Source organism: Pelecanus crispus, chromosome 2, assembly GCF_030463565.1.
Source record: "Pelecanus crispus isolate bPelCri1 chromosome 2, bPelCri1.pri, whole genome shotgun sequence".
Lineage (NCBI taxonomy): Eukaryota > Metazoa > Chordata > Aves > Pelecaniformes > Pelecanidae > Pelecanus > Pelecanus crispus.
In genome coordinates, this window is record NC_134644.1 from 139,278,630 (window position 1) to 139,292,516 (window position 13,887).

The 13,887-nt window shown below is 44.3% G+C and overlaps 1 protein-coding gene across 1 annotated transcript; it reads right to left on the reverse strand.

The window, feature by feature from the left end:
• Positions 1 to 1,860: 1,860 nt before the first annotated feature.
• SBSPON (somatomedin B and thrombospondin type 1 domain containing) lies at positions 1,861 to 12,306 on the reverse strand. The gene is made up of 5 exons (XM_075706164.1): positions 12,090 to 12,306; positions 4,328 to 4,522; positions 3,653 to 3,743; positions 2,654 to 2,830; positions 1,861 to 1,978 (listed from the first exon to the last, which is right to left on the reverse strand). The coding sequence occupies exons 1-5, from the start codon at positions 12,304 to 12,306 to the stop codon at positions 1,861 to 1,863; spliced, it is 798 nt and encodes a 265-aa protein (XP_075562279.1).
• Positions 12,307 to 13,887: the final 1,581 nt, after the last annotated feature.

The window sequence follows — 13,887 nt, forward strand, 5'->3', positions numbered from 1 at the left end:
CATATGGAAAGTAACGGTGTGATACTAGCTCTTAAAATCTCTTGATTATGTTGTGCCAGCTACCTTGTCTTGAGGAGTGGCTTCTTCTAGACCAGCAGGAAAGGGAAAGCTCAAAAACAAATGGCCAAAATGGGGCTTAGTAACAAGTCTGTACTGACACTGATAGCGCAGCTCATGAGATGTATTTCATCTATGCTCTCCGCTGTCTCTGTCTGCAGTGATAGCAAGCAAAGATACGCTCTGATGGGGTAACTATCAAGGTGTCAGTTGGTCACTGTAAATGTCCTGCTCATGAGAGACTGTAACAGATGGATGATGGTACTACACTGTCTCTCTTGATTCAGATTGTGTGGATAAGAGTTCCACAACCTCAGAAAACCCATACTTTCCACTGTCATACTGGTGTGAATCTAGTGACTTGAACTAATACATCACAGCATTCTTTTAAAAGTGAAATCTCTTCAATTCAGATGTTTTCTGTACCTTTGTCCTTGGGTAAGGTTTTTATTTTACAAGAACCTGAGAGGGAAAAGCATCTGTCCAAACTGGTCATAATAAAATAAACCTCTCTGAGATATTTTTCCTGGCAACAAAGGAAAAGGAAAAGATATATTCTTCAAGGCTGAAATGTTCCGGAAGTATTAAGATAATCTCTCTGCTTTCTGTTTTGGAGGCCTGCTTCCATTAAGATAAAATGGTAAAGTACAGTTACAAAGGTTTGTTTCATACTCTTATTGTGGACAGGACCTCAGCCAGATCACCTTCCTCATTCTTGCCACTAGACGCTACAGTTTCTTCTTGCAGCTGCTAGAAACAGCAGCAAGCGGTAGTCTTTAGGTTCCACAAAGATGCTGCATGTCTTAACAATAAATTTTCTCAACTTTAGGGCATAATTTCTTTTCAGCAAACATTGTGAATATCAGGATCTTGATAAAATACAGGCTTTGTCCTTCAGCAAGGAATGCTAGAGTGGCTGTAAGCCAACAATTTAAAAAGACATAGCAGGTACAGGACAAGTGAGAAAGTGCAGTATGCAGCCTTTTTAATGCTGTAACAGTAATTCAAGGTAATTAATAGGTAACAAAACAAGGATCTGAGCTACCTGCATAGCAGTCTTGCCAGTGCTCTAATATTGCAGGTTTCTATGTTAATCATTGTACGTGAGCAGTTTTAACTAGTAATAAGTTGGGTTTTTTTTAATGTTAGCCAAGGCTTTAGTCATGAAGTCTTGTTAGGTTGGTCTGCCATAAAGTTCACACTGTGTATTAGTGACATGAGGTTCTGAGCAAGACTACTTCCTTAACAACGCTGACTGGTCATATGTCTTTATGAAGGTGGCTGAACATGAAAACTGCGATGTAGAGGAAGAATACTTATCCACTTGTATAAACAACTGTCTAGATGATGTTGGGAAGGAACAAAGGATCTAAACTGAAATTTGGTTTTAGCTTTCAAACTTTCATTTTTATTCACCCTTGCTATTTAGTGGTGACAGTAACTATTCTCAGACTTGAGAAGATTTGGCTGGCTCACTACTGAGTAGGAGCAGTGCCTGTAGACAGGACTGTGGCCATTAAAGAACGAGAACTTTAGGAAAAGCAGCTACTACAGTTAGAAACGTTAGCTCTTTAATTACAAAAAAGAAACATGGAAACATGCTTCTAGTGTTCTAATACAAAGACTGGTCTTAGCAGTTTGTACTAAGGCAGAGAGTTTCCCAAAATGCTTCTTCTGAAGTTCTGACTCCTTTAAAGATTGTTTAGGCTCCAGAAAATGCAGCAGAAGGATGTAGGTTTCTTGGCACTGGTGTTAATTTTCTTAATGTTTTTGTTGTTGCTGTTTTAAAGGTCTTTCAAACTTTTATGTAAAAATAAAGCTATGCACAAGGGGACATGAACAGTGCTCCAGCTGCCGAATCTTCTTCCAGGTTCCTCGGCACTGAGAGTTGCCAACTGCTTCCCAGTGTAAGATTTTACTTCTGAAATGTGACAATAAATGAGGAATTAAAACACTGAAAACTGTATTTCATGTTACTAGGTTTCATTGTGTAACATATCAGAAGATTAGATCTGCTTAATAATGTAGGACTTTAATTAGCTCATCAGCTCTTAAAATGCTTTCTGGACTATGCAGGATGGTGGATTGAGTAGCTAGTTGTACAGGTATTAAGTAGCATGCATGTTAATAAATGTACAGATCAAATAAAAATCTGTTCTGAATATTAAATGTCTACTTTCAGAATTACTGTTCTAGAAACCAGGTGTATAGGTTTGAGAGGAGTACTGATCCACCACTGTTAAACCTGAAATCAGGTTTGGGATTATGGCAGGAAATACTGGTTTTAAGTAAAAGTGCCTGTAGCTGCAAAAAGACCTCTTGCACTATAGAAGTTGTATCATCCCTTCACAATAGTAAATAAAGCATTCAAAACACTGAACTTGTACTGACTACTGAAATTATTTCCCAATTTTATCTAGGTTTTAAAAGCAATTTCTGTGAGAACTGAAAGGGTAAATCTTGGTAGCTCTACAAGTGATAAGAGCTGTTTGATTTTTTAGGTATAATAAATGCAGCTTTTAATGAGACCTTGAGAAGTCAACTTCTGTACTGGGTTTTGCTACAGAAAAGGCAGCAGAAAAATGGCTTTCTTTACCCATCTGCACTACGGCCGTCTCCAGAACAACGATGTGTGTCAGTATTCATAGCTGGAGGCTGGCAAGCTACACACACAGTATGTCCTTCTCGTAGGTACTGCATCCACCGAGCGTACGGCCGATTCTCCAAAGCACAGTGGTGTGAAAGCGATTCTGTTTTAAATTCCACACAATATCTGCTCAGAAGGAAAAGTACTGATTTAGTTCTGATAGACAAAGCACAAGCTAGGTATGCACTTTAAATGTACTTACGTACTGTATGTGAAGTGCAAGTTAGACACCATGATTGCTGACAAGTCTGTTTCTGACCCTAACCTAATTAATGGATTCTTAAAAACATTACCCAAACTCTCTCATTCCATGCCCCACTCCAATGCTTTATGTATAATCTCACTTTCTGGTTGTGTTCTGTAATCTTAAATTATGTTGAAAAACAGGTCTCAGTAACCCATATTTTTTTCTTCTATGCTGCTAAAAGAGAAAATGGAAAAGAGTTTTTAAGAACACCGAATAGGTTATTGTTCTGGGGAAAGTAGCATAGGGCAAAGCGTTACGAGCATTACAGACCCAGTAATAACCTAATTTAAACTTCATAACCATCTCTACTGGTAACCAAACAGAATTTTTTACTGCTTGTGTCAATTAATTTTAAAAAAAAGGTCTCTTCAGGCCGATCACATTCAGCCCATTTTGTTTGTTCAGAGACCTACGTCTAATTTCTCAGACTTATGGATACATTCCCCTTTGGTTTAGCACTAGTTACTGTTTGCTTTCAAAAGCAGCTATCCTCAGATTTGCCATGACCCCAATGCCTAATTCAGGACAATTAGCAAGTAATAAAAAACAACATCAAGAAGATGCAAATGAACTACAGGAGAGAAAAACAGTACAAGCTATAGCCTATTGTTTAATCATTACAAATTTAATTACATTTTTCTCTGTAGCCAGCTATTTTCTATTGAACAAGATGACCCACATGCATACGATAAATAGATTACCCGGCTTCTTCTTTGTCTGAAGGCCAGAGAGAAGATGCTGCTCGTCGTTTTCTTTCTTTACCGTATTCAGAGGTAGTTATGAAAGCAGGGACTGAGGAAGAAAACAGTTACAGTAAGGCAGCAAGACACAGCTGAGTCATATTTCAATTACTGTAACAGTGGGTGAATGAATCAGGAGCTTGTGGATGGTGATGCTGACTGACTTTATTGAAAAAGTGGTAAAATGTTGGCAACATCAGACCTCAACCCCATTCCATACAGCTAAGATCTTTTCTTATTCAGAAGAAATATATCTAGGAATGCATGCTCTCTAGTCTGTGAGGAAATAGGATGTGCTGGAATCTTCCAGGGAGCTCTGTTTCCTGTTTCCTACTGAATTTGTGTTCTAACTTTGCATGGAGATAATTTGATACTTACTGAGGGGCTTAAATCAAGAAACTGAAGGAAAGCATGCAGCTCAGTTGTTTGCTTAATAGAAATTAAGAAAAGCCTGAGTAGGAAAAAAATATAAGAATAGAATAAAGAGCAATATGACAGTAGAAAGTAAGATTTTAAATTGTATTTTTAACCAGCTAGCTGCAGATAGATTTTTTTTTTTTTCCTGTTCATTGACATCAGTAAAATTTGTGAAGGCTCCGATAGGCGTAACGTACAGATAAATCAAAGAGAGAATACCATGTTCATGGCCGCAGTCCTGTCCCTGGTAAGTCAGGTATTCCAGGCAGCCAGCCTTCTCCTCTAGAGCAGGACAAGGTTCCCCACCATTTTTAGGTTCCTGTTGTACATAGCGCCTACGTATCCGCAGATTGGGTTGACATTGTTCTGCACAGCCACTCCAATGACTCCACTCCCCTACAATGCATGGAAGAGCTGCAAAGCAGTATTAAAACATTACTAGTAGTCAAGACTTCTCTTTTATCCTAATTGCTCTCAAAAGCTTGTGTAATAAGGCTGTGTCTGTTTTTTTCTTTCTTATGTACTTTTATTTGTAGGGTTTTAAATGCTCTTCTAGGAGTTTGCATCTTTCCATTTAACATTCAAACCTGCCTGCAGTGCTTGGCTCCCTGTTCCATCCCTTGTCCAGAAAGAAACATCTCCTCATGGAAACCTTTCACTACAGCTGTGGGGTTCTTCTGTACCCTCTTCTGAAGCATACGGCTTTAGCCCCGAAGAAGACCAGCTCATGGATTATCTAGACCAGCGAGTGGTCTGACCTACCTTGGCAGTTCCTACACCACCAGATTTTGTTTAAAGGCTGGAACATAAAGTAGCAGAATTCAGGAAGCCTTTCAGCCCTCTTGATTCCCCACAGGTTGATTTCTAACCCCTTTTCCTCAACACTGAAATAAGTTCCCATGTCACAGCTTTCTTGCCCTGTTTTGACACAGGGTGTCCTGATCCATGGTCCTTGCTGCAAAGACAATTTTTGGTGATAATTTTGGTTTTGTTTCATCTCAGAACAATGCAGGGACATGTGTAGAGTTGTGTTTCTGTGTCTGTATAGCTACTGATATAGATACAGCTTTACAACAATGCAGATATTTAAACATACTAAATAAAATCTGTAAAAATGTGATTTTAAGGGCCTTTTTTGCTCATTCCCAATTATAGAATAGTCCACTGGACATTTGAATTCTAGTTCTCATGGGTCACAAAATTCCTCTGAACTTGACCAAAACATTATGGGGAAAGTGCCATTACTTTGAAAGTAAACTTTGGATCATACAAAACTGCATTGCCCTTAGGCAGAGCATCAATACAACAGGTACCATACACTTGTACCTTTGGTCTCTCCTAACCCAGCCTAATACTCAGAGGTACAAAGAAGTTCTCTCTTAATCTGCTAAATTCACAGCTAAATTCACATCTGAGACCCAGTGAAGGTCTCAGATGAAGAAAGAAAAATACTTTGTTTTGTACTCTGTGGTATTTTTCTGGCAACTGTTGAAACCTTTAGCCAGGTTTATGGCCTTTGACACCTTTTTGATTAAATATCACACAGGTTCTTTAGAAAAAAACTAAATCATCATATTATGTAGAGAATGAGCTCTTATTTCATGTTTGTCATTTTTTTTAACCTTTCCAGGAGAGTTATAAATGATTGACTAAGCATCTCAGTTTCGGTATTGTCTTGAATCTCAGAAATGCTCAGATCTATCATATCTGTTATCCACTACCCATTTCCTTCCTTATTTTATTCTCTGCAGTGCATCTAATAATGATGGCTTGCTCCTTGTCGTTCTCATTTATATAAGCATGATACGCATTTTTCCAATCCATAATTTTTCCTTCTCTTGCATTTCTCATTATATTCTGGCAAAACAATAGCTCTGTCAACCTTGCTAATGTAAGCATGAACAATATGCCAGATATCTTCTAGGTGGATACAAATAATCTACTCTAGAAGAAAAGGTTTTGCAGCCTGATTCCCAGAATACTGTACTGGACACATTATTCCCGAGTAAGAAGCTACATAACACACAAGTCTTTACTTTATTCGTCCATTAACACAGTACACAACAGTAAAAAACAACACAACTATTTCACATGTTTCCATGAAACTGAACTTTCCTTAGCCTCATCTCCAGGAACACCAAGCCCCATGTTTTGAAAACTGTGTGGCCTAACAATTTCCCTTTTAGCAAGTCAAAATGAATAGTACAGTTCTTCAAAACTGTACTGAGCGCTGACCCCTGAGAGGCTGAATGAGGGTGATCTCTGGGTGCTTTCTGATGGAACAAACACAACCCCTCCAACAAGGAACTTCAGGTCTGCACAGCCTCGGCAGGCAGAGCCGTGAAAGAAGAGGTAAGAAAAATGTCTTGCACATGGGCATCCGTCAAGAAGAAGAATCCTCTGAGGATAAGCTGTCATCTCCCTACCTGAGTAGTCCTCAACCTGTGGCCTACAAGGACATTTAATCTGACCGGTGGTCCCTTCCCAGTAGCCTCTTTTCCTGGAGGCCACCTGGTAGGTGCTCCAGGTTGGGCAGCCGCATTCCTCCGGGCTGCTTCCCCTCTCGTCAGTGTGTGCATCCAGAGGGAATGTCCTCTGCCTGGACACCAGTGGCAGTACCAGCTTTTCCGTGTGTGCACGGCATGCTGCTGGGCGAGCAGGGACTGGCCGTGTCTGCAGCTTTCCTTAACCGTGAAATGAGACAAGCAGTCAAAACACTGCAGCACTGTGTATTAGTTCATGCTGCTTTCCCTAATATCATTAGCTGCTTTTTGTCCTCTGATGGGCTTGCTTTTTCAATAAAGTTATAATTAATGTCATGTAATTGAAATACCATCACACAGTGTCTTATAAAAACCTGAAGGTGCTTATGTTAGTATTAGAGTTTCTTATTGATATGGAAATTCCCCAATTCTTCAAAGGCTTGTTTTCACTGCACATTGCAAATAGGCTTAAAATTATTGTCCGTGCAGTGTGAATAACATTTTACTTTGCTTTTCCACTGCTTTATAAAGGCAGGTCTCCAACATGATACATAGAGAGTGGTACAAAATATATGTTATAATCCATGGTTGGGCTATCTTAAATCAGTTCTGAATTGTTTTGGGTCATGCCTCTCATTATCTAGTTAAATGAAGCTTTTTCCTCTCCCATGTACACTGTTTCCCATTAGCTTGTAATGGAACATATCACGTGTTTTCGATCTTTTTTTTTTATATATATATATATTTCCTGATTACGATTTAAATCCCCAAGAAGCTTTACGGCTTAACCACTAGTTACATACTTGTATCAACGTTGCAGGAAAGTGATGGGACCAAACTACTCTTTCCGGAAAATATTTTATGCCCTCTGGGATTCTGCCAGTGCAAGACATTGGGAAGAAAGAGTAAAATGTGATAACCTCTTTGGTGTTTGTGACTCTTTTCATAAGACACAGAAATTGCTAGGTTTGCTCCCTCACTACATCTCTAATTTCTTGGAGTCCTACAGACATCATAAAGCAGGTAAAACTCCTGACAGAGGCTGCCTGGCAGATATCCTTACCGCACTATTACAGTTCTCCTCCTTTCCTCTCGCTGTGCACCTGTTCTGACCAAACTTGCCCACTTTTGACAGTGCCAGGCATACAAGTGGCTGAGGATGCCACATCCCACGCCCTAAGGAACTCCACTGAAACAGAACCACAGAGTAGCCCTGGGCTTTGGGCCACCAGTTCTCCATCCTGCTTAATGATTCGCATTCTCTGGCATTTCCTTCTACTTACTGATAAACAACTTCCCAGACAGCTCCTGGGTATGATTTGTAGAACAGCACTGGAAAATAACATGGAAAAAGCATATGGCTCCCTTTGCCACATGCAGATAGCGGACACCACCACCGGGCACTGCCCTCAGACACATCTGGGTACCCAATGGCACATGGCACAGTCTCTGTGGCTGTGAAGGCACCACTCTAGCATGTTGCAGCACAACCCTCAGACATTTGTTTCAAGCATTTTGAACTAGAAAAAAAAAAACAAAACAGTGATAGTAAAAATGTCTTAGACCCCACCATGGGATAGCTAGGACAAGTGCTAAATGTAGTTTGGACCTCACAGTCTTTGCCACCTGGCCGCAGGGCCAGAAAACAGTCCTTGGCCTCACTTTATTTAATAGTACAAGCATAGACTTCAATGCCTGATCACATATCTTAGTTCTACCTAGAGTACCCAAAGGACAGTAAGTGTCATCTAGCCCAGTTCCCTTATCTGTTGACTCGCTTCCAAGCTGGCTGTATGAATGACCTGCAGAAGTAAGAATTTCCACATAACTTTAATCCCATATTAGCACCTTGATATGCAGATAACATCAGGTCTAACATCACTTCTTCCACGCAGAAAACTCCCAAAGGGACTGAGTAGCTGCATAAGAAGTAAAGCGATGACTTCACATCTTACTGGAATTAAACCAAGCTGACAGTTAAATATTGGTCATCTGCAGCAATACATTGCAATTTTATGGTCATCAAGATTTAGAACAAGAAGTATGAATTGCCTTAGTCATGTGGAATAATAAGAATATTGGGTTGCTAGAATGGAATTTAGCCAGTGGGATCATAATGTCATTCTTGCACTCAGTATCCAGCAACTATTAAGGGACAGTACATCAGTTTTGTGCCTCATTGGAAAGATGTCAAATTCCCCAGCATGACTGAGAATGAGTCCCAGAGCTGACATAAAAGGAATGGTGCCATCTCTTGAAATACAAAAAGAAGTATCAGGGGCCCACAGCTACATCTTTATGGTCTCTGTCTGTGTTACTATTGGTCCAGCTTACCTAACACAATGATGGTGGATGATGGTTCACTGAAACAATGAGAAGGAAGCAAGTCAAACCAACCTGAAGTACAGGATCTGTGCTCAGGTACTTACCAAAATGTGGAAGCTAATAAGACACTTGGAAGTTCAAAAATACACGGAAAAACTACGTTGCTACCCTATGAAACACAGCTTGAGGTGTCAGGACTTTTTTTTTTTTTTTTTTTCATTTACAGCACTGTGAATCATAGATTTTTTTTCTGAGTCACACTGTATTTAATTTTTTCCCATGTCTGGAAAAAAGAGGATTATAGTATCTTCACTGAATCACTGCACAATGTATGTTGTAATGTATAAGGATCTGTGGATTTTCTCAGAGTAACCACTTCCATTCAAATGACGAGGTCATTCCTTTTTCAGGCTTTCTCATTGTACAGTAGTTTCTATTTAAAATGCTCTCTATGTACAAAAATACTCTTCATTGTTAGAACTATAAGGAGATTTATTTTAAGATCTGCATGGAAATTTATTTAAAAACCCTTGGACCTAGGTTCAGCAGCCCATGGACTTCTGCTGAGCCATCTATTTTTAAAGTTCCAGACCTACTACAATTTTTAGGCACGACAGAATTTAACCATGGCCTTGGCAGCTTTAGGATGCCCCTCCTTTCAGCAGTTTCTATTATATTGGAGCATTGTTTTTGTATTATTCCTAACACATTTCTTGATTACGTATACTTGAGGCACTTTCCACTTTCCCCAAATACCTCATCTTGTTAAATATTCGCAAAAGGGTGAAACATCATTTCAGCAAGTGCTGAAATCATAAGTGGTGAACAGGTTGACAAGCAACCTGTAGCATGAGAACAGCTCGTCTCCTCTCTTCACATTTCTGTTTTAAATTTTTCAACTCTCCATTCAGGACAGTATTTCAGAGTGAACTATGCCAATAAACACCCTTGGTGTCATTGAACATATGGACAGCATTTAGAAACACTCAGTGGTGAGACCTCAACATCCAACAGGAACCAAAATAACTTTAAAATTTCCAGTCACACTTGTCTAAGTTGATACAAACTGCCACTGGAACTATTTGGAATTTCTGTTTATGCAAAACATAACTTACTGGCTGCTTGCAATAGAAAGTATGTATGATCATTTGCCTTCAAAAGAATGACTCTTTGTAGGTTTTGGATGTACGAGTTCTAGGACCACCTCACCAGGCTGCCTGTCCTCCCATGTTACACTCATGCAAAACATCCTGCTCCCTTTGCTTGCGCTAGCATTGGTGCTCCCACAACTGTGCAGAGAGGTGTGCAAGGAGTCAAACCAGCCAGAAACAGGCAACAGAGAAAACAGAACTAGTTTCCTGCGGGTTTAGCTCCCTGAACTGGGCCAGCAGAGACTGTTAAGTTCCAGCTCTGGTGCAGGAGAGAAAAAGAGAGAGAGAGAGAGAGAGAGAGAGACTTCACTGAGACTCCATCTTCCTGCCTGGATCTAGGGCACCCACTGTCCACGCAAGGTACCAGACAGAGGCAGCACAAGCACATCAAGCCTTTTGAGGCAGCCACCACAGAGCTTGAGATAAAAAATACCATCTCAAAAACGCATCATCAGGTGCCAGAATTCATGGTTAGAAAAGTCTCTAAACTAGAACTTTTCAAACACAAGTTTGAGCTTCTTTTTGAAAAGCACAGACATTTTTATTGAATTACAGCTCCGTTTTAAGGCTAACACTGTGCACCTTTATTAGCTCTCTCCTGTTATACTTGAATATTAAAAATCATTTGATTTACTGAAAAGATGCAATATGCTGTGGCTGTATGACAAGCAAACATCTTATCAGTTCTCCCCCTACTGATTTTCCTGAAGAAAGAGCAATATATATATTAAAAATGCTAATTTTAAAGATACTACCTTCTGTTAGACCTTGTGGTACACCGTTTTGTCCCTTCTGTTATTCTGGAGAGATTACTTAGTGGTCAGAGAACTGACTGTGTTTCCTCTGGAGACATGGGGTCAGAGTTCTGCTCTGCTGAGTCTTTCTGTGCAGCTTTACATCACCGAGGACAGGTCTACACCATCCGACAGTTGTACTCCCCCTTCCCAAACCAGGCAGGCGCAAGCCAACTTGGGTCCCAAAGCTATGTGGCTATGTCAGCACAGCTCTGAGCCTGCTAAATACACCCTAATTGCAGGACTGTGCAGCAGAGACTCATGACTTTTTGGCTGTAGGCTGGCATGCGTCCAGCCAGCTGGGAAGAGGTGTTAGGCTGCCTGGGTGCTACTGCGGCACCTGTACAGCAAGGGCAGTGTCCCGCATTTCAGACAGAGGGAGGGAGAACAAATTGTGAAGACTGCAAAGGGCAGAAATACCACGGAAAGAGGGGGTGTAAATACCTACAAGGCTGCTGGGTCCAGTTTGGTAGAACTGGGCCACTTTCCCCTCCTTGCCACCCCTCCCCTGGGAGCCAGGCCTTCCCCTGCAGCCTGGCAGAGGACCCTCTCACTCATTTCCCTATGCTCATTTTGAAGTCCTTGCCTTCACAGGGGATCTTTGCTGATTTCTGCTCCTAGAAATGCGGACAAAACCTCATCCTGGGGATTTCCCCAGTTATTTCATTGATATTTGTTTGGCAAGACATGAGGAATCAACTCAGAGACACAGGTGGTGCTACATGAATCTCCCTGTTGTCTCTGTAATCCTACATCCCCACTGTAATCGATGTGTGTTCGGGATGAGCGTGAGTGAAAAGCAAGTAACATCACATTTTAGAGGGAAAATAACTTCAGACAGGCAAACCCCAGGCACTGTACTACAGCCAATCCAGAAACCTAGCAAATGTCTAGTGTGGGAAAAGCCTCTCTTCCCACTCCTGTGCCTGCTGTTAGCCTCACACAGCCCCAGCCTGGTCCCTGCTCATGCCCCCACCCTGAGGCTCATGGTACCAGGGAGAAATTTGGCCTTGCAGAGCCCCCCCTCACAGCTGAGACCCTTACTCCAAACCCCAGGAAAACTTCCAGCACCTGCAGGCAATCAAGCTGACTACACCGGGAGAAAGGGGGTGGCCGGGGGATCCCCTCTCCGCCCGCCCCCCCCCCCCCCCCGCCTCTCTGCGGACCAGCCCGACCCCCCCCAGGGCGGGGGGGGTGGGGGGACGGGGCGGGGGGCGGACGCACCTACCCGGGCACGCCTGGCCGTGGTCGTGACAGCAGTCCCCGGTTCGCCGACATCCTCCGTCGCAGTAGCAGGTCCCGTAGCCTCCCCCCTCCCTCCATCCCTCGCCGACACAGGCGGCATCCCGGCCCTCGCAGCACTTTCCCGAGCAGCTCCCCCCGGCCCCGCTCCCTGCCCACAGCAGCCCCAGCCACAGCGCTCCCGACAGCGCCGCGCCGCCCATCACCGTGCCGCCCCGACTTGAGGATCCCGCCACCGCTACGCCCTCCGGTCGCCACCGGCACCCGGCGGAGCGGGGCGGGCTCGGCGGGCAGGGAGCGGGGGCGGAGGGGGGGGGGCGGACGGCGCGGTCCTGCCCGGCCCTCCCTGCCCAAATGGGCAGGGAGGGCCGGGCAGGACCGCGCCGTCCGCCCCCGCTCCCTGCCATGACCCTCGCAGCGATGTCCTGTACGGGGATGTCCTGCACAACCATGTCCCACACAGCGGTGACCCACCATGCACCCCCCCCAGTAGTGTCTCCCCCAGTGGTGTCCCTCCCAGCAACGTCCCACATGGTGACAACCCTCACAGCAATGTCTAGATGGTGGTGTCCCACACTCCAGTGACCCCCACAGCAATGTCCCACCCCCCAGTGACCCCCACAGCAATGTCCCACACCCCAGTGACCCCACACCAATATCCCACCCCCCAGTGACCCCCACACCAATGTCCCACACCCCAATGACCCCCACAGCAATGTCCCACACCCCAGTGACCCCCACACCAATATCCCAAGCCCCAGTAACCCCCACAGCAATGTCGCACACTCCAGTGACCCCCACAGCAATGTCCCACACCCCAGTGACCCCACAGCAATGTCCCACACCCCAGTGACCCCACACCAATGTCCCACACCCCAGTGACCCCCACACCAATGTCCCACACCCCAGTGACCCCACAGCAATGTCCCACACTCCAGTGACCCCACACCAATGTCCCACACCCCAATGACCCCCACAGCAATGTCCCACACCCCAGTGACCCCCACACCAATGTCCCACACCCCAGTGACCCCACACCAATGTCCCACACTCCAGTGACCCCACAGCAATGTCCCACACCCCAATAACCCCCACAGCAATGTCCCACACCCCAGTGACCCCACAGCAATGTCCCAAACCCCAGTGACCCCCACAGCAATGTCCCACACCCCAGTGACCCCCACACCAATATCCCAAACCCCAGTAACCCCCACAGCAATGTCGCACACTCCAGTGACCCCCACACCAATGTCCCACACCCCAATAACCCCTACAGCAATGTCCCACACTCCAGTGACCCCACACCAATGTCCCACACCCCAGTGACCCCACACCAATGTCCCACACTCCAGTGACCCCACAGCAATGTCCCAAACCCCAATAACCCCCACAGCAATGTCCCACACCCCAATGACCCCACAGCAATGTCCCAAACCCCAGTGACCCCCACAGCAATGTCCCACACCCCAGTGACCCCCACACCAATATCCCAAACCCCAGTAACCCCCACAGCAATGTCGCACACTCCAGTGACCCCCACACCAATGTCCCACACCCCAATAACCCCCACAGCAATGTCCCACACTCCAGTGACCCCACACCAATGTCCCACACCCCAGTGACCCCACACCAATGTCCCACACTCCAGTGACCCCACAGCAATGTCCCAAACCCCAATAACCCCCACAGCAATGTCCCACACCCCAGTGACCCCACAGCAATGTCCCAAACCCCAGTGACCCCCACACCAATGTCCCACACTCCAGTGACCCCACAGCAATGTC